The sequence below is a fragment of the Magnolia sinica genome, chromosome 19, assembly GCF_029962835.1.
Source record: "Magnolia sinica isolate HGM2019 chromosome 19, MsV1, whole genome shotgun sequence".
Lineage (NCBI taxonomy): Eukaryota > Viridiplantae > Streptophyta > Magnoliopsida > Magnoliales > Magnoliaceae > Magnolia > Magnolia sinica.
In genome coordinates this window covers 15,213,375-15,234,452 of record NC_080591.1, presented here as the reverse complement: position 1 = coordinate 15,234,452, position 21,078 = coordinate 15,213,375, and the positions used below count along the sequence as shown (strand labels likewise).

Below are 21,078 nucleotides of genomic sequence, written 5' to 3'. Positions count from 1 at the left end.
CATTGCGACATTGCACAGTCTCCCCCCCTTCCGTGCCTTTTCTCTCTGTCTCTCTCTCAGAAGTCTCTTCTCCCCCACTTCAATCCCCGTCACCAGATTAAACGGCCCAAAACAAACGATCCAGAATACAGATTTCCTCCCTGGCACGAATCCGGACGTACTATTCATATGATGAAGGCTAGATCGCCTTTCTCATGATGGCGGCTCCAAGGACTTTCACCACCGACTCCTTCCTTGGAAGACAGAGAGACGAAGAGAATGCCAAAGAGGATTCCCCCAAGAAACCCCCCGCCCCAAAATCGGACGGCCGATTTCCGCTCTCGCAATGGGAATTGGCGGCCGCGATCACCGTCTTCTTGCTCTTCGTCGCCGGCCTCTTCTGCATCTATCTCACCATGCCACCTGCTGAATACAATAAGATTCTGCGGCTGCCTCGCACAGTTTCGGATCTTCGGATCCTTAGGTGAGCTTTTCTTCCTTCTAGTTTGAATTTGAATTTTAGCTGTTTTAGTTGTGGGATGATAGGAGTGAGGGAATTCACCTCCAAGCCCTGTGGGGACTGTAATTCGTAGTAAATCATGCTCGTGGTAACCAAACCCTAGCAGTTAATTAAATCTTAACATAGCTTTACCATTCAAACCTACTTAGGGGTCGTTTGGATGCGCCTGTAAAATCTGTAAATGGATTGCAGGTATTATTGTTGAAAATTGTTTACATGCTGTCCTATTTGGCTTAATAATCTGCTTATAGGTAAATAGTTGTCTGTGTTTGGATAACATAGTTGTCTGTGTTTGGATAACTTACAAATTGTTTACAACCTGTAATTAATTGGGTATTCACGTCCGATAGAGCTTGAGATGTAAATTCTTGTAAAATTTTCAATGAAATATAAGGGTTTCATTTAAAATGAATCATTGAGTTGAGCCCATCTCATAAAGTCTAAGGCTAATCTTAAGTAAAACCAAACATTAGGTGGGCCATAAAAGTGGGCCCATTAATTCAAATGCCCTTTTATAAGGAGAAACTACTGAATATAGACAATTAATCATAACACACATTAAGAAGAACACAATTAACCATACATCTTTGGTAATCCAAATACAAAACAACATTTATATATATCTATTATATATATATATATATATATATATATATATATATATAATAGAGTGTTATTCTACATCTATAATGTCTAAGCTCGCCTCACAAGGTAGTTAGAGGCATTCCACATTATATCATTATTGATGGTTGCAATATTTTCTACTCCTCCCACACATTTTGTGGTAATTCTATTTTCCTTTTGCTATATTTGTCGATTATATCTCAAAGGCAGTCCAATCTTTGCATTACACCCCCATGGGGAGTCGGCTTCTTTTTCTTCGCTTCTCTTGGAGCTAATGTTCCCACATTTTGAGGAGCACTTCCCCCAGCTTGTTTAACCTATAAATATCTCTCCTTTGATCAATTATCATCCAATGGTGTATGTGATTCTAGTCCAAAGGGCAAGGAGGATATTAGAATATCATCCATTGGTTATGTGGTCTAGCATCTTCTGCAAATTCGATAGCAATGTTTAATTTGTTTCCCGTTGCATTGTCCTCTCTACATATCATTTTCATATTGTAGTAGTGGAAATGACTTGTTTCTTATTTTGCTAGCATCAGCGTGACTGTGGTAAGAAAGATGTCATGTATTAAATTCTCTCTATAATAAATTTTATATTAGAATTACAAAAGCATGTGAAGGATATGCGATTTTTTTTAATTGACCTTGATAAGTTCTTTCCGAACTTCTTCTGCAGTAATGCACTTACGTTTCTCATCCCAATTAACTCCACTTTTATTCAATGCTTCCTTTGCTTATTGGAAATATTTGTGCAAAGTCTGTAGACGGTTTCTGTAGTTATAGGGACATAGAACTTCTCTCCTACCGCCTTTGCTACTGCATTCATTGTAGTAACCCTAAAACCATGATCACTTTTAACCCCTAAATTTACTTGCTCAATTAGGATATCAGTCATGCACTTGTTCATAAATGGAGTCCAAGTAATAAATGTTTTTCGGCTGTTGTTTGCTCTCGATTGTTGCGACATTCCCAAATATTAACATATGAAGGCAAGACAAGCATGAGAAAGAATCACTTGCAAGTAAGAGGAGAAAATATTTGAGAATCACTTGCAAGCAAAAGAAGAAATTATTCTATTCAAATATGAGGCATTCCTAAGAAAACATTGGTATTTGAAAAATAATCATTTAGTGCAATGTCATCAATGTTCCACTGATAATGAAAAGAAATATTAAAATATGATCAATCGGCACACTGTCCATGTCAAGGTGTACCAAATCAGTTATGTATTGGCCATTATCGGCCATAACGGCCGATACGTAATAGTAACGGCCGAGTTAATAGGGGGTTGAAATGGTGACCCTCTAGTTTTTTGCTCAGATTTGCCGTTACGGGGGTCGTAACGACCGTTACGCCTCACAATGGCCATTACTATCCCATATTGTCCGTTATTACCCCGTAATGGTCAGGGCGTGACGGTCATAAATGACCGTTTTTTTTTGTCTTTTTAAGTTACAATTTTTCTCATTTTTTGACACTTTTCTCTTCCAAATTATTTCATAAACTATTCTACTACAAGTTCTGACCACTCTTAGCTCGAATTTGAGAATCAAAATGAGTTATTTCAAGGATTTGTTGAATTGAAGATCCGTGGGCCATTTTTCGAAAAATCTTACCCCCCTCCCTTTTTTAATCTCTGTTGTTATGGTTGAATATGATGTATTATTCAAATTAGAACATATGAATGTGCAACAGATTTTATTTTTTTTTCAGTCAATTTTTAAAAATTAGCAAACACCTATACATGTAAGATATTTTGATATTAAATTCATTGTAGTATATCTATCATTTATATTAGATAATTAGAAAATTAAATCTATGAGTTTCGTAGTCAATTCCAGGTTGTCAGGTTCATAAATTCATTAAACCACCCGATATAGCTTTCTTGCCAAAGAGTGGACAGTTATACCACCATAAACACTTTCAAATTTATAAATGAATGCATATTTGGAATATTTAGAATTTAATAGATTTTTTGAATTTTTTTAAGAACAAAAATAAAAATAAAAATTCTGACCGTTACAGGGGTTGTATCGGCCGTTACGGGGTCATAGCGGTCGATACGGCCCATAACCATATCGGTAATGGTGGGCATCATTACCACAATGGTACACCTTGGTCCAGGTTCCTGGTTGTCCCCAGTACTTTTGTGAAGCTTAACCTGAACTTGATCCATATCAATCTCTCCATCCTAGCTCTGGTCGCTTCGCTCTCAATAGCAGCTTTGTATGGCCTTCTTCAACACCTTTATGTAAGTCGTCGTCATCATTTTCATTTTCTACATGGCTACAAACATTTTCATCCTAGCCACCTCCATCTTCTTCATTGTCTTCATTTGTTATTTTTAACTCACGGTCAACACCCTAATTCCTGTCCACAATATAATTATGCAAGATACAACATGCCACTTCTAACTTCACTTGTGTACACAATGGATAAGTTTTTACTATCTTCAATATAGGAACTCGTGCTTCAATACTCCAAAGGCACGTTTTATGATGTTTCACAATGACAAATGCCGAATACTAAATAACTCCTTCATATCCCTAGGTTGATGACCATAGTTGAATTCCTTAATATGATACCATACTCTATGAAAGGGTGTTAGCAAATCAAGCATGTTTGGAAAATCAGCATCCACTAAGTAATGTTTACCTGCAAGGAGCATAGAGTAGGTGTCACTATATATTAGATCTCCTTTATTTATCACACATTGGTACTTGTAAGTTAATATCTTTTGAAACAACGAGCTTGTCTCTTCATGTGAGTGCATTTGCCAACACTCATAAATCTGCAGCTAACCCTTCCTACCCAGCAAGTATGTATTGAAAATTTAAATTAAAAGAGCAACTTTCCAAGATATTTTGGGAAACGAATCACTTTCAATTACGCCACTTAGCATGCTCTTTTAAGGGGACCATTGATGGAATGTGCGTGCAATCTATGGCTCTAATACAACCCAAAAATGAATAAATCCCGTAGGTTGTCTTGTTATTTTATTTTTAAAAGAAGGTAATTATGAAATAGAAAAGACATACGCACTAACATGAAAATACGGGAAAAACATTGTATTGTTCATTATTTCGAGAGGCACTCCATTCCCTGGTGGTTTAAAAAAGCCACCATGCAGTTTGACGATTCCATCAAGTACTCTATTTAGGTGGTGGCTAATTGTTTCACGTGAATGTTTGAAATAGTACTGCAGTACACGATTCTTGACGTGATGACTAAGTGTATGTAAGGATATTACTATTCTTCCTTGAAAGATACTCCAAATGTACCATGCATGTCATATTTCTCTTTTGTAATGTATTGTAGGCGAAAAAAAAGTCTCTTTATGCATATGAATATAATCGTAGTATGTGGATTCTAGACTGTTAATGATTGTATGTGCAAACTGAGTGCCTGTTCAATCTCGCCAATGTTGTACATGCATCTTCTACTGTATAGTTCTCTTTATACAAGATGCTACCATTGCACCAGCGGCAACTACTGCAGCTAATATATTAAATTCCATATTTGCCTTCTTATCTGAAATGTCAGAGAAATCTGAGATAAAGCCATCTATACCAGAAATGTCTTCGTCGACATGTTACCTGATGTTGGAGATTTATCAATGAGCCTTGAGATCCCTTTGATTAAACTAATCATTAAATAAAAGTGATGGCACGTAAGTGAAACCCCATGTGAGAGCGAGTCTCCAACCATCCCTGTGCATCTCATCTTGGAAGGAATGTTGAAGAATCAACAGAAATCATTCTTGGAGAGAGATACCATCCTATGCCATATGTATAATGGAGAAAGGATAAAACAAAGTACTACCAGATTGAAATAGAACGCTACAACTTGCAATGGTAATAGTGACAATTTTGGTTGCACAGCCTGTCTATTTGAATGTCACAAAACTAAAATAATTTAAGAAACTATATTAACAAAACATCAGCATCAAACTCTTGATTTCAAAGACTACTTTTCTTGATATTCATCTCATACATGCAACTGAATGGTTGGGATCATTCTCGCAAGTTGATTTTGGGGTTTGGTCCATCCTTAATAGTCCCATAATTGAGTAAGTCTAGATTGCTGTGAATATATGCTTGATGAAAGGGCTAGAAATATTTTTGGTCTAAGGTAATGCACATATGGAGGTATGATTGGTGTGAATGCTTTGACACATAAGACAGTGTGAATACTTCAAAACAAGACTCTAACGCAATATTTAATTTTTAACAGAATGGATGATGCTAATAATTTAAGATCTAGTTCTTGATAAAATGTGGGGTGAGAATGTGGCCCATTTTGTCATTCAAGATTGAAATTTGCATTTACGGGAAGTTTCAGCATCCAAACATGCCCTGTAATCCATTTAACTACAATTCATTTACCACTAGCAAATTTTACAGGCATACAAACGACCCCTTGGCAAACAACCCAAAATAAGAAACTAAAAATTAACAGTCGTTTGGATGCATGGAGAGTTCACCTAAGATAAAGATGCACATGTTATGTCAAGATGTTGAGTTTGGATTTGTGGATGGGAGTGTCCATGGTTGTTTGAGATTTTGCATTTTGATGACACCTCCTCAGAGTTTTTTTTTTTTTTTCCATGGAGTGTACCGTAGGAGTGTATATTGAAGAGTGATATGGGGCATATGTGCTCAAGATCTAGGCCCAAAAAAATGTGAAAATGCTTCTCCCCTAAATAAAGTTGCATGAAGCATGAAGCAAAGCAGCAAAAAATTTGGGTGCTAGAGTGAGAAATCATTCGTCTTAAAATGTTAGCGAGTAGAAAACATCTAGGAAGCGGGACTGGGAGCGTGAGCACAAAGTGCAATTCAAAGCAGGAGTGGCACCTTGATAAAACGATTGTGCAACTAAGCTCCTGAAATCCAGGCAATCTACTTTTGGTTGCATCTACTGGAGTGTTGTTCTAGTAGGAATGCAGAGCAAGGTATTCAATAATGGTAACCGTGGCTGTAACGGCCAGCCTTATGGCCATCACAATACGGGCCTTAATGGCCATTACGGCCCTGTAGCATTCAAACAAATTTTTTTGAAGGAAAAAATGTATAGGCCCCATATCAGTGTGTTACAGGCCTATTATGGGCCTTCTTTTTGCATCAGGCATTACAGCCCCGTATCGCATAACAGGCACCACCGTTATTGTTATGTAACAACCATTACAGTCATAATGTAACTATTTAAAAAAAAACACACCGTAGAGTAGAGAGCACTTTTTGTGGAAACCATTGTGCAAGGGTAGGTGCATTCCAAACTCTCCCTTGGACAGTAGAATATTCAAATCCCTGTCCAAATGGAATCCCTTGCCCTGGATGATGACACGATCAAATGCAAAAACACTCCCTTGGGCATTGATGATTATGTCTTAGGTGAAGCTTTACATGCATCCAAACAAATCCTAAGGGAACCTCCTTGTACACGTATGAAACACACAATTGTGCAGTGCATAAGACTTCTCACCCCTCCAAAAACCCTCATCCTCAAGGGTTTAAAATCTGGAAACCTCTTTGAAAGTGGATACGTTTTTAACATTATCTTTAAAAGTGGATTTGCAACCCTCATGCAACAATTCGTCAAGGAGCCTATACCCCTGGTTCATCCTCCTGATCATGACCATTGAGACCCTCCAAAACTGCAAGTTGAGCCTTACATGGGTGGCTAGGGACAGCCTAATTGTCATAATTGACACAATTCATTTCTTTCTTCTATTGGCCATCTCCATAATTGTGAACCTTTCGATAGGCAGAGAGACAGAATCGTATTGAGGAAGAATAAAGTAACCCTTGCTTAGGGATTTCATTATATTATATATTCAAATTAATTAGACTATTGCCCTCACTTATGTACATGATTTATAGACAAACATGTCACAAATGTGAGATTCACAAATATAAAGAAACTCTTGTTTGTAGGTGATTCGACTCTCGGTACACCCTTTGGGTTCATCAAATTGACCATCCATTTGCTCACCTGGATTGAAATTTTTACGCCCACTCTTCATCTTTGAGTCTCGAGACATAACTCACAAAGTATAACTCATGAAGCCTAATCATATGGTTGGCTAATCTTTCATGCTGTGTTGGGTATTTAATCAAAGTCCTAGTTTTTTGGAGTTTTGACAATGCACCAAGTGGATCCTTGTATTCAGAAGGCAAACTGTGCACACATCACTCACGTTAACTGAGTCCATTGCGTCTCCCTAATGGTTCTCTCCACGACATTGTGTTCACTATGAAGTGAAGTGAAGCCAGTGTTACCATCTATGCGTCTGGGATGCAAATGAACTTTTTGAATTACTCTGCTCGATATCCCGTCCATTAGGATTGTCTCCCTCAAGCTTTGGAAATTCAATTTGAACATATGAATTTGGACCATAGGGCCACCAATTGATTAGCAGAAAGTCGTGTGGCTAACTACTATCTTGGGGTGTAGGATTACCTTCAATGCCTCCTTTTGAGATCATAGGACCTGTCCATGGTAATTAATATTTCTTGTTTAAAAAAAGGTGATTAACTTTTCTCCCAAGCTCTTCAACTCTACTTCCGTCACCACTCTAGTTCACACTACCATCAAGCTAAGAAGAACTCTCTAATATGAATTGACAAGACCCTGATCTGTAGCAATTGTTATGATCTTTAAACTCTAGTTATTTTCTTATCATCCCATAAGCCACATGACATCTACAATTTATAATAAACCATGCTAACCCAAATCTTCATCCAAACCTAACCATTCTAGTAAAGCAACCCAAAATAAAATACCAAATTTGGGGAATTACCCTGATACTAAGTAGACAATTGTGAACACTGAAAAGTGTACATTCTACAAATTTTGGTTTCTTGAATTGGAGGATGAAGAATGAATCTATCCATGACACATCTTACCATAAGCTCCTCTCGCATGATCATTTCAACATTTTGCCCATGCTAACTGAGGCCACAGGCATGATCATTGACAAGTCTTTCACTTGTAGCTTCTAGAACCTTGGAACTGGAACATGCGTTTGTTTCCTCTTTGGTGCCAAGGAGAGGTATTTAAATATGGGATTCTTTCTCCAGTGTGGCTGTCAATTGCACACGGCTCTGATCAGCTGAGGCCCTGACATCTCTCTAATGGTTCTCTCCATCCACTTATACCATGACAATGTGTCCACTATGAAGTGTTTTGAAGCAAATATTACCATCTACTCATCTGGGATGTGATTGAACCAGTGTACTGAGTATCGGCGATATTATCAATAATACCGTCGATATTATCAGTATCGCCACCTCAGTGATACTGATAACACTGAGAGTAGGAATTCTTTCAGGAATCGATGATACCTCAGCCATATAAACAAGTGTCATTACAACTGATCTGCTAGTGATATGTATACTTTCTCTGCCTCAGTTCTGTAGAACTGATTTGCTTCAATATGTAATTTATTCTCATGTTTTCTATGTTTGCAACTTTGGCGTGCAGAGATCATCTTGGAACGTATGCTAAAGATTACAGAGCACAATTTATGTTCGGTTACTGTTCCACTTACATCTTTATGCAGACATTTATGATACCTGGCACCATATTCATGTCATTGCTAGCTGGAGCTCTCTTTGGTGTTATAAGAGGCCTTTTCCTGGTTATTTTCACTGCCACTGCTGGGGCATCATCTTGTTATTTCTTGTCTAAGTTAATTGGCAGGCCCTTGGTTTCCTGGCTGTGGCCTGAAAAGTTGAGATTTTTCCAGGCAGAGGTATTCTTCTGTTTTTCTTCAATACTAACAAACATATTCTTATTGTTTTTGTTATTGGTTGTTGTATGATTTTTAGTTTTCATACTTCCACTCACTCAAAATTTGTTGACTACCTGAACAGATTGCAAAGCGCAGAGAAAAGCTGCTGAATTATATGCTTTTTCTGAGGATAACTCCAACTTTGCCTAACACATTTATTAATGTGGCATCTCCAATAGTTGATATACCTTTTCATGTCTTCTTCCTTGCAACACTGGTCGGTATTATTCCAGCATCTTACATCACTGTTAGAGTGAGTTTTTCTATCCCTACCTTGTTTCCAACCCCAATTAGTTTCTCTCTCTAATTCGTTTTCAGTTTGTAGAAACTTCTTGCATTTTATTGTTGTGATAGTTTGTTTTTGCAGGCTATTGGGAATGGTAAACATGGTATTGTGTAGTTGGGGTCATGTGTTTACGGTGTTAACATAGTGGGTGTGTGGATAAAGAGGATATCATTGTCTTCTTCTCAAGAGTAGCCCTTAAATCCACAAGGAGAGAAAAATCTCTAAAAACAAGATATAAAATTGATATTATTGATGAAAAAAGTGTTGCTTACAACGTTGATGACCTTATATAAGCAAAAGAAACCCTAGACTCTAATTTGACTCGAAATAGTAAAAATCAATGTTTTAAATACCAGTAGCATTCAGCCCTCTGTAGCATGTAGCATATAGCGAAAGCTACACAGTACTTCTATTTATTAATTTAAAAATAGAATATATATATATATATATATATATATATATATATATATATATATATCATAAATAGTAGGAAAAAAACGAAAGAACATATATATAAATGCCTAAAAGATGATTCATTTTTTCATGTATAAGCAAGTTCAAAAAAGTTATTAATTGTCAATTATCAAAAGCCAAACCACATATATAAACCAAATCAAATCATTATCACATCAAAAACTTTCTAATCTAACCACTTTAATTAATAATGTCTAATTGAAACCATGTCACAAGTACGAAAAGAAATTAAAATCCCATATATTGAGAGTATTAAGTACAAAATACAAAATACAATTGTCGTTTATTAATATATAAAAAATATGTAGCATACGCTACGACACTATATACGCTACGCGTATATTGCATATGTTATGGCCCCTGTAACATACACTACAACTCTACAAGGGATTTATGCTATTTGCTAACGCTACATAGTGTCGTAGCTAATGCTACAGACACTATTCAAAACACTGGTAAAATTACCCAAAATAGTAAAAGGACATCTAATCCTACCAAAACTCATAAACAACCATTAAATATCCAAAACAAGGACTCCAGACCACAACTGCTCTCTTAAAACCCTAAAAATAGCAAAGAAAACTTGTTAAAAATAGTAAGTTTTAACATAAGACCCTAATTTGACCCCCTAAAGCAATTGAATTTTGAGAAGCCATTTTGGGGGCAACAAACCTTGGGTGGTTGGCTAGGGCGTAGAGCTCATCAAGAGCTTTCCATTGGTATATCATACATATGATAACCATTTGCAAAGTTATGGCTTTCAAAAGCTATGGTGTGCACTAGACCTTGGATCAAATTTTCTGGCCTGATTTCTTTCAATCGTGGCCGTCCATGTGATGTTCTTGGCTTTGTCCTACACTAAGTGTGAAATATATTGCTAGTTTTTTTAGTGTCCAAATTTACATGCTATAACTTCTTCATCATGTAACTTAAACTGTTCATGAGTTGGTTGCTCTAAGGCTAGTATTTATGGAAGCTTATGAAGGCCCGTGACTGACTGTTGTAGCATACAATGGCATTGCTTGATCCATTAGCCTCTTGTTTTCTTTTTTTTTTTTGAAGACACAGGGTGTCCCCACCTCTTTTTGAAGTGAGACTAATCCCTGCAGATACACGCAATCACCCACAACCACGTGTATCGGGTAAAGCCAAGGAGGGGAATCGAACCCTCACCTATAGGGAGCAAACCTACGGTGATGACCATTCGCCCAAACCTCGTTGGGTTAATCCATTAGCCTCTATGTTGCTGATTTTTTTTTTTTAAAAAAAAGCCTATGTTCCTGCTGGTTGTGGAGAAGAACCTTAGCGGGTGTTTGATATCTGAAATTTTTTTTTTTTATAGAGAAAACTGCGATTTTATTGAAAAGGAAGAAGCATACAAAAGTAAAAAAGAAAAAAGAAAAAAAAAAACACGAAGGAAGCGAACTGCTGAGATAGCAGAAAGCTCCTAGCCACCAAGAAAAGACAGATCGGCCCTCTTTAAACCATTTACATTAACAGCCCATTCGATGACCAGTTTTTTAGCCTTAGAACCTACAATCCTACCAGAAGACGACCGATCATTGAAACACCTATCATTCCTTTCTTCCCAAACCGCCCACCAAATAGGGGGTGTTTGATATCTCAAATTACCATGTAAATACAAGTAATAAACAATTATGGTTAATTCTTAAAAAAAAAAAAAAAAAAAAAACAATTATGGTTTCTAACCTCTATTTGGCAAGAGGTGAGTATTTCTTCCTCGAAAATCGATCCACAAAGAGCTTACTTAAATTTGTGGGCCCCACCGTGATGTATGTATCTTATCCACGCTGTCCATCCATTTCACCAGGACATTTTAGGGCATGGGCCAAAAACTGAGGCTGATCTAAAGTTCAAGTGGACCATGCCATAGGAAATAGTGGTCCTGAAGGCGTCCACCATTAAAACTTGTTTCCGTTCACAGGGCCCATGTTGATGTTTGTTTGTCATCTAAACTATTCATAAGGTCACAGAGACAGGGATAAAAGGACAACACAAATATCAGCTTGATCCAAAGCTTATGGGACCCACAACAAATTTTCAACAGTAAGCGTTCCATTCCCACTGTTTCCTGTGGTGTGGTCCACTTGAGCTTTGGATCTCCTTCATTTTTCCACTCTTGCACTAAAATGAGCTGGCTAAAGGGATGCACGGTTTTGCGCACATTTACATGCAGTGCGCAGGTAAACCTGTCAAGCGTGTGGAGCATATGATTGGTGAATCAGCTGGCCACTTTGAAGATGAATTTGGTGAATCAGCTGGCCCACTTCAGAGATGAATATTTTCAAGAATCAATCACATGAGCACATTGTATGTAGACCATTGAGCATTTTTTAGAGCCATCCATTCTTTTCATTATGAGTGGCCCACTTGATTTTTTTTAGTTTGGTTGTGATGCAGGACAATTAACCACTTGCTCTAAAAGCTTGAACTGTTAGAGTATAGTGAATTAATCCCTTTATCTCATAGCCCAGGCCTCCACATCTCATGAGTTAGGACCTCGGCCGAACCCCCCTCGGGGGCTCGTGGACCCCAAATCACATAGGCCGCCCACCCTGAGTGTGTCCCCGCATCACACAGGCTACCCCACTCGAGCCCGGTGTGAAATGCGCATTAATCACCCCCGGTGAGGAGTCTCGAACACGAGACCTCCCCCATGGACCCCAAATCACATGGGTCACCCACCCCGAGTGTGTCCCCGCATCCCACGGGCTACCCCACTTGAGCCCGGTGTGAAAATGCCCCTGCATTAGGTTGTCCTCACATGGGGGTGGGCACTTGATTCACCCATGTCCCCTATGCTGAACCACTTGGCCTGTTTGCTACATGTAAATGTGCATAGTTCTATAACTCGGCGACTCGACCTGACAAGATTTCGAGCTGAGTCACCATGAAACTTGCTGGTGAGCCTGACTAGGTCATGACTCAGCCAGACTTGTTGAGTCGACTTTCTTACTCTGTTGAGCCGACTCTCTTACTCTGTTGAGTTAACACGACTCGAACCAAGTTACTCACAAGGTAATCGCTTTTTAGCATAAAGAGTAGAGGGTGGAGTGTGAGATTGGAAATCAGAACCTCAGAGAGTCAATTGGCTCTACCAACTAGCTATGTGCTTCATCTATCACTTCATCTCTGACTACTTACGTCAATTTTTGTATTCGTAACCTATCAAATAGCTATTATTACTTAAATATTCTTATTAATTTAATAATTATATATCAAGTCGAATCTTCAAGTTGACCTGATCCGGCTGGACATGGAGTCAATCAAGTTTTCAGGTTTTTGAACTATGTAATGTGTGGATGGGAAGGGAACATGGGGGATAACCAAACATTTGAATAATTGATCCATGAGTCCTTTGATTAATATGGGAAATTATTTTCAAGGCTGTGTGTTCGTTCCAAGGATTTATCATGCATTAAGCACCCATTCTCTTGCTTCTGTAGGCTGGTCTGGCTTTGGGAGATCTGAAGTCAGTCAAGGATCTGTACGATTTTAAGACCCTAGCTATTCTGTTCCTGATCGGGTCTGTGTCCATATTTCCAACCATCCTCAAGAGGAAGCGGACGTATGAATGAAACTTATAGTGGTAAATCTGCACCTAACGTGTTGGTGAAACGATGGTTGGGTCACATGTACCAGAGCTGTATAAAATGGGTCCAGAGCAGCTTATCATTTTCAGTTCGACCCAAGAAGACGCTAAAATTTAGTCCTTTTGGTGGTGGGATTCATATCTGCTTATGGCATGCAGGTTGTTTGTTGTTTCAGTTATGATAAAACTATAAGTCAGTTATTATTTATGGAATCATCTCTTCTTCCAATTTGATGTTTCTATGGATATTTGGGAGAAATAGGAAGCTTTCGAAGCAATGAGTTGGTTGGATGTATTTTTTTTGTTTAATATTTATTGAAGTGCTGTGTAAGCTAGATGCTTCCGTTCATTTGTGCATTTTTTTTTTCTTTATGCAATGAATGAGAATACACTTTGTTTAGGAATTCCTCATGGTAACTCTTTTGGTAGAACCCATCACCGACAGGTTGGTCACCACCATCTGTGTTGACATTCCATCATCATGTAAGCATTATCCTAATTTGGTCAGCTACATGAATTCTGTTCTGCCGGTCCACTCTATCAAGGGCCATAACTTCGGTTAGACCATCAGTCATTACATCTTTTCTTACTACCTCCACCTGCATCCTTTTAGGCCTTCTCCTGCCCTTTTGGAGCCTTCAACTTGCACCCACTCGCTCCTAACCAGTGCAATTCTGCATTGCACATGTCAAAACCATCTAAGTCTTACTTTCCCTTGTCTTGTTACCTATTGATGTTACTCCTAAGTTCCCTCCAATGCATTCATTCCTAATTCTATCCTTCCTCATCTTGCCATTCATCCATCTCAACATCCTCATTTCAGCTACACTCAATCCCATGAACATATTCGTTAACTGCCCAACATTTTGTACCATAAAGCATCACTGGTCTTATATCGATCCTATAAAAAAATAAAAAAATAAATACAATAAACCTTCTCAGTTTGAGTGGGACAAAACAATCACATGTAGAACTCCAAAGGCACATCTCATTTCTTGCCCCCAGCTTGGATTCTATGGCAACATCATTCTCAATCTCTCCACTCTTAAATTATCAATGGAAGATACCAAAAGTGGTCATTTTGGAAAACTTCTTGATCAGCAATCTTAACTAATTCCACTCCTATTGTTACTAAAAGTGCACTCAAATACTCTGTTTTAGTTTAACTTATTTTAAATCCTTTAGATTCTAAACCACCTCTCTATAAATTTAACTTTGTGTTCATGCCTTTCGTCTTGTCAATCAAAACTTTGTCATCTGGAAACAACATACTCCATGGGATTCCTTCAAATGCCTCGTTAAACTCATGTAGGACATCCTTGGATCTCTCTCCCTAGCTTGCCACTTGTGCAGGAAATCCTTACCAATGAAAATGGTAGGCCCCACCATGAAGACTGTAACACCCTAAAAATCGGGGGTCGAGCATAAACTTGACTCCCGAGTTCCAACGCATCACTTATGCCACATAGATAATGATGATTAAATGTTGTCCATATTAGTGCATTAAACATGAATGAGATTATACCAAAATAGCATATCATACTCCAGAGACAAGTGAATTTTGCAAGCGGAAGACTGTAATAGATGTATAAGATATATGAACTGTAGTAAGTCTCCGAAGTGTGATCATGTTATCAAGTTAAACATATACATGTATACTCCAAAAATGAACAAAATGAATATACATGGGTATTCCAAAAGTACAAAATAACAAGTGTAATGGCGTCTAAACAGCATCCCTGTAACCCCGTCGATTAGAACATGGTCTACATAGACCCGCCTGATAGTTGCATATAGGAGAAACTCTCCTCATCATCATAAAAGTCCGGCTCCGCTTCGTAAGCATCGCCATCATCTGAAACTAAAACAGGGTCTGGTTGGTGTTTAAAATACCGTCCCGTAACGTGGGAGTGAGTGATCAACTCAGTGGAGCTATAAGGCAAAGGTTAACTTGTTATCAATTCAATCACACAGTAATAATAAAGCAATACAAACAAGCATCCCTAAGTACTCTAGTTAATGCAATCATGATATGTATTAATGATACATGCCCTCGCTTACACTCCCTCTGTGAACTTCATCTAACGGTCGCGGCATGCACCCCTTCATCTATGCTCAACACCAACGCTAAAGGCACATGCAGTGCGATGTTATGAGCGTGATTACCGAGTTCTTATTAGTTCTTTTTTCATACAGCAGGATTGGGAAGCTAAGGTACCTCCCTTATATCACTTTCCAAATAATGATCCATTATAGGATCGTCAGTCCTAGTAAATCTCATACGATGCTGCGGTTCTAGGTCACTACAAAGGGCTCGTCACCTGATCAGTGTAGGCCTAGTTTGTACTCAAGGTCACTCCATCAACACCCTACTAACTGGCAGTCTATTTTCGAAGGCTCGTCATCAACCTGACTGGGGACTACAGCCAGGCTGCGTCAGTGTAGGCCGACAACTCAAATACAGTGTCCTATACCACCGTATTCGGCTCACGAGTTTGGGTTGCTCACTGGACAGTACGGGAAGGCTCGTCGCCTCAACGTAGGTAGACAGCTCGACCACAATGTCTCATGCCACCATGCTTGGCTCATGAGTCTTAGCAGATCGTAGTACGAAGGTTACACGGGCTTTCTACTGATAAGTTTGGTACCTTAGATTCAAGCGGTAGCGTCCATACATGGTGAACATACATTAGGCCAATCGGGTTACTTGTCAAGCTCGACTACGAGCGTACGTTGAATTAATCGACATAGAGCGCACAAACACTCTGTGTGGCCTTACCACTGCCTACAAGCAGCGTACGACTCGAATTCATCGGGTATGTCTGTCATGGCTAAGTAGTACGGCCACTTATCGTAAATCATTACCGATTGCGTGGACTACGTCGTAGCCCTGATCACATTCCAAACAATAGCGTTCACATTAAGCCAAACAGCATGTGTCAACTAAATTCAAATACAAATCTCATATGAGCATTTCAACAAACACATAGGGTACATGTTAGCATACATAGGCATTTCAACCATAAAGCACGTAGTGACGATGTAAGTTACATAAAGGAAACTATAGCCGTGGATAAGGGGATTGAGAATCCTATCACAACACCCTTATTACATACATTTAAACAAACATTTCCTCATTCAGGTATTTTATCAAACACTTAGCCTACTCATATTACACTCATATAATAGACTAGTTACAACATACATCTCGGCAAGCCCCTTTTTTAAAAGAGTTGCCACATACACAACAAGCATATATCCATAGCTAATAATCATGGCAAGCACAAATTCAAATTTCATATTCATTCAGACATATCAACAAACACGTAGAATACATTATATTTAACACAGTTCATATATATGAGAAAAGTGAGGGAAACATCGTATCTACGCATGTGATAGCATCCAAGTCAGTCATAAATTATTATCTGACATTGAAAGCCTTGAAAAGCAGCTTTCGCCGGTAAACTCGTAACGAACTTAGTTCGTTCTCTAATTTGTCGTCTACGGCACAACAGCAACCTAAAGTATGAAATAGGTTAGTTAATTTATCATTCACTCTATTTGAAACTCTAAAACATATTAGGGTTAGGTTTTCTTACCCAAAAAATAGCGTCAAAATCGTCGGTATAGCGATACATATGTGGTGATACGATACGTAGAGCGGCAGGGAAGAATCCCAGGAACAAACTCCAATACTTTCTCTCTTCTCCTCACTTTCTTCTTCTCTTTTCTCTCTCTTCTCTCTCCTAGGGTTGTAAATTCGTGTGGAATGAGAAAGAGAGAGAGAGAGAGAGAGAGAGAGAGAGAGAGAGGAGAGGGTTCAAGGTGCTTATATAGGCCCAGAACTGATGGGAACGACCCCAGGGCCATGGTATACTTAGGTTATAGCCAAAAGTTCGTTGTTTTGATCCAACGAAGCTGTACTGGAGGCCCCTTTTCTGCATGCGGTCAGACTTAAGCTCCCTGACATGGATCAAGGTCAGGTTAAGTTTTCAGTCCAATTGGATTTACAGATCGACCGTGGCGGACCAGTTTCAGTTCAACGGTCACCGGTACTCGATCAGGTCACAAGTACACTGACATGTGTTGAAAATTTTTCCTAATCCGATGGTGTAATTGGGTCAGATTCTGACGGTCTGAAACTTTAAATTTGGTCTGCAAGCGAACGACTCAAATCACTTAAGTTTAAGTTCATTCTCTAAAGATATTCGCGTTTCTCACACACTTCGCTCCGGGCTCAAGTTGTGTGTTTCTGGGTACTATTAGGACTTTATTTCCGAGGTGGTTGTCAAGTCCAGTACTGCGGTCATAACCGCATAGTTTTGGGGCAATCGGACTTTCGACGCGCGGTCCAAGTCCGATACAGAGTTTCAAGGTGCTCCCGAGAGCAACTGGGTTTAGAGATGGATCCTAAGTTTTTAGGTAACGTAGTGTTAGCGGTTCTACTCGTTTTGGGTCTTGCGGTTCGTATTTAAAATGATTCAAGCTAATTCTACTGAGTATTCAGTTTAGTACTTAACTAAATTATGCCCTAATTACGACAAAATATGGTCGTAGGGTAGTTCTACGCCCCTTTCTGACACTTTTAATTAGTATATTATTTTAATTATTTTTTTAGTAGTTCGTCATCAAGTCTAGTTCATCTCTACCAAATTTTATTAGATTTCATGTCGTAAAAAAATTCTAAAAATTCTAGAAGCAGCAGTTGTCCAAACTAATAATTTTCGGACAATTATCACAATGACCTATATTTAACTATATTAAAATTTTTATTATATTTTTTACTTATTTTTATATGAAACTAGACTTATCAAGCTTCAATTTGGCTTTTGAATCACCTAAATTGGAGTTATAAGGAGGGAGATATGACTTTTCGAAGTTGGACCCAAAAAAAAAAAAAACTACAAAAAACGGGTCGCCTGGCCCGCTGTAGCCCGCTTGGCCCACTGGCCGGCAAGGGCACCGCCTGCACGCTGCCCTGTCTGGTGGTGGTTTCACCACCCGATATTTGAAATGGGTGTATTTTTTAATCCGGAATGAGTTACGTGATGTGCAATATATGATTTTGGGGTAGGAAAAGCTGATCTATCCAAGTAACCTATTTATTTCATGAGATTCCAAAAGGTTAATGGTCAAAAGCCCATTTTATTTATTTATTTACTATTTATAGTAAGTTTTAGTTTAAGTAATGTTCTTCTTCACCTAAACTTTAGTATTCATGTCTAATATGAAAGTACTAGGAAAATTTTGAAGAATAAGGTGGTGAAAGGTGAGATTTTGAAAGAAATTGGTAAAAAAGTGATTTTAGACTCTGAGATTGAGTTTTGAGAAATTAAAAAGATGTTATGATCGACTCATTGCCTAAGGATGTCTATCTCCAAGTTGGCAAAAATCCGTGGTGTTACAAAGACACCTTGAAAATTAGTCTGATCGGCTCACTAGGTGGGCAGCAGTTGCATTTCAGCCCCAAATCAGTCCTTTTTCTTATTTTTTAACTTGTTACTTTTCTGCTTCTCTCTCTCACTCACTCTCTCTCTCATCTCTCCACGTGATTGATGGTCCATATCAAAGGAGGCCCCACATCGAAGGTGTGGCCCACATGATGGATGGCCCATATAATGGATGGTCCACATGAAAGATCAGCCCTTAATGATAAATGGCCCTCATCCAAAGCAGGCCCGTAAAATAAACAACCATTTCAAAGGTGTGGCCACCCGATGGACGGTCCGCCTCAAAGGTGGGCTCCACATGATGGGTAGTGGACATTGAGGGTATACCTCGCCATGATGGATGGACAGCATCAAGGTGAGCCCTACAAAATAGATGGTTCACATCAAAGGTCAGCCCCTAATTATGAATTTCCCACTTCCAAGGCAGGCGCTGCATGATGGATGACATGGAAGGATTATCTTTCAATCAGTATCATCATTGTCCATCTAGTGGGACCCACTAGGGGTCCAAATCGAGTCAAGATACACAGTAATCAGTTGAGACTAGCCATCTAATTAAACAGAGTGGCCTTCAAATCGAAAGGGGGAAAGAAGTTAATGTTCACCATTGCATGCTGGAAACTTAAGATAGTGATGACTATGGTGTTCTGGTATGTATGATTTTGAATCATCGTCCATCCATGATGTCCACTAGTTGGACGGTTGAGATAGATGGATAATCCAGCGACATTTAGTGCAGTCAGATGGCTCCACCATTATTCCGCTAGTTCTAACTGTACCTTGTCATCTCCCTTTTAACAGGAATCCTCTAAACTAGGCGTCCCTCACAAGGATGAAGGGAAGGTACAAAAATCAGCTTGATCCAACTTAAAAAGATATTATGCACATTTTACATGGTTACAATACGTGTGGCCCATCCAAATATTTTATCAAGACCATCTTTTGGATGTATGGAGTGGATTTTACAGATACAACATGGTGGGCCCCACAGGGCATTTTAGGCCACCTTTTGATGATCGCCATATCATTCCTCAGTTTGAAATGATGGTTTGTTGGGAAGTGCCGAAACCCCATGGGAGACTAGCAAGCAAGAATGATGGTCCTTAAGAGTCTTAAAGCACATTTACAAATGGGTCAACATTGGGTTGAAGGGCTGGTCCAAACCCTATTAATCAATTCTATATTTTGGCTCCAGACTAATATCTCCATCGGGTTAACCCTGGAAATAGGACTCCATGTTCCAGCTCTTCCCGTCTTGAGTCGAGTCACTCACCTGAGTTAGCAGGTGACTCATCCGAGTCAAACTTGGGCTGAGTCTAGTATAAGAGGATGCAAACCTGAACCATTGGTCTAATGGGTTGAGTTTGGTTATAGGTTTGAGTCAAGTCTGGGTGCTGGAATTTTTGCCCATGCAATGCCATGTTCGGCATGAGAATGCGTGCTGGAATTTTTGCCCATGCAATGCCATGTTCGGCATGAGAATGCCTTGGTAGATTTTTAGATTTTATATATATATATATATATATATATTCAAGGTATTATCAGGAAAATCTCACTAAAAAGAAAGTATTTATTATGTATTAATGAATAATTTAATAATTTAAAATATGGGTAAAAATGAATTAATTTGAACTTGCAAAAATTTATTTCAATTTTATTGAAATAATTCCACCATAAAATTGAAAATATTAGAAGTGGCTGAAATTTTGAAAATATCACAATATTCTCACAATAATGATGAACTTTCTGTAAACATATCAAGATATTTTCGCAATCTTGGCTATTTTTACAACAATGGTCCTGAGTGTGGGTTGCATCAAGGAATAGATCAAAGGAGCTCCCAAAGAACATGGTCTTATGTCTTATGCCATCTTAAATAAAAGTTGAGAAGAACATAAGAATAAAATCCAAGTATAATCGTCTTCAATGAATAAATCTGACAATGGATTAAAAACTATATTTCCATGAATAATGTATAATCAGAGCCTAAACATTGTGTAAATCAATACATTCATACACGCCATCCTACTTCTAAATATATTTGAAACCTTTGAGGGTTGGCTCTTTGGCCCAACGTGGATTGAGTCTAGGTGGGGCTCATTTTACGTTGGTCCAATCAGACATTTAAAATTCAGGACGGTTGGGCCCCGTTGATTTTGAGAAGACTTGGGCAAAACATTGCTAATCGAGTCTTTCAGGTAAATCCATCATCCGCTGATCTCGTCGTCGACCAGATATTTTACATTCTTTCCCTCATTAAATTCTAATCAAGATGGTTAATCAAGAACAAAATGATGGTTCAAGGATTCATAACATCCCAAAAGGCGAGGCAAGA

At 38.6% G+C, this 21,078-nt stretch overlaps 1 protein-coding gene across 1 annotated transcript; it reads left to right on the top strand.

Annotated features, from left to right (window-relative positions):
* LOC131234804 (uncharacterized membrane protein At4g09580-like) lies at positions 1–13,625 on the top strand. The gene is made up of 4 exons (XM_058231773.1): positions 1–463; positions 8,608–8,878; positions 9,000–9,170; positions 13,145–13,625. Exons 1-4 carry the CDS (start codon positions 195–197, stop codon positions 13,274–13,276), a joined length of 843 nt encoding a protein of 280 aa, XP_058087756.1. The 5' UTR covers positions 1–194; the 3' UTR covers positions 13,277–13,625.
* The last annotated feature ends 7,453 nt before the right edge of the window (positions 13,626–21,078 follow it).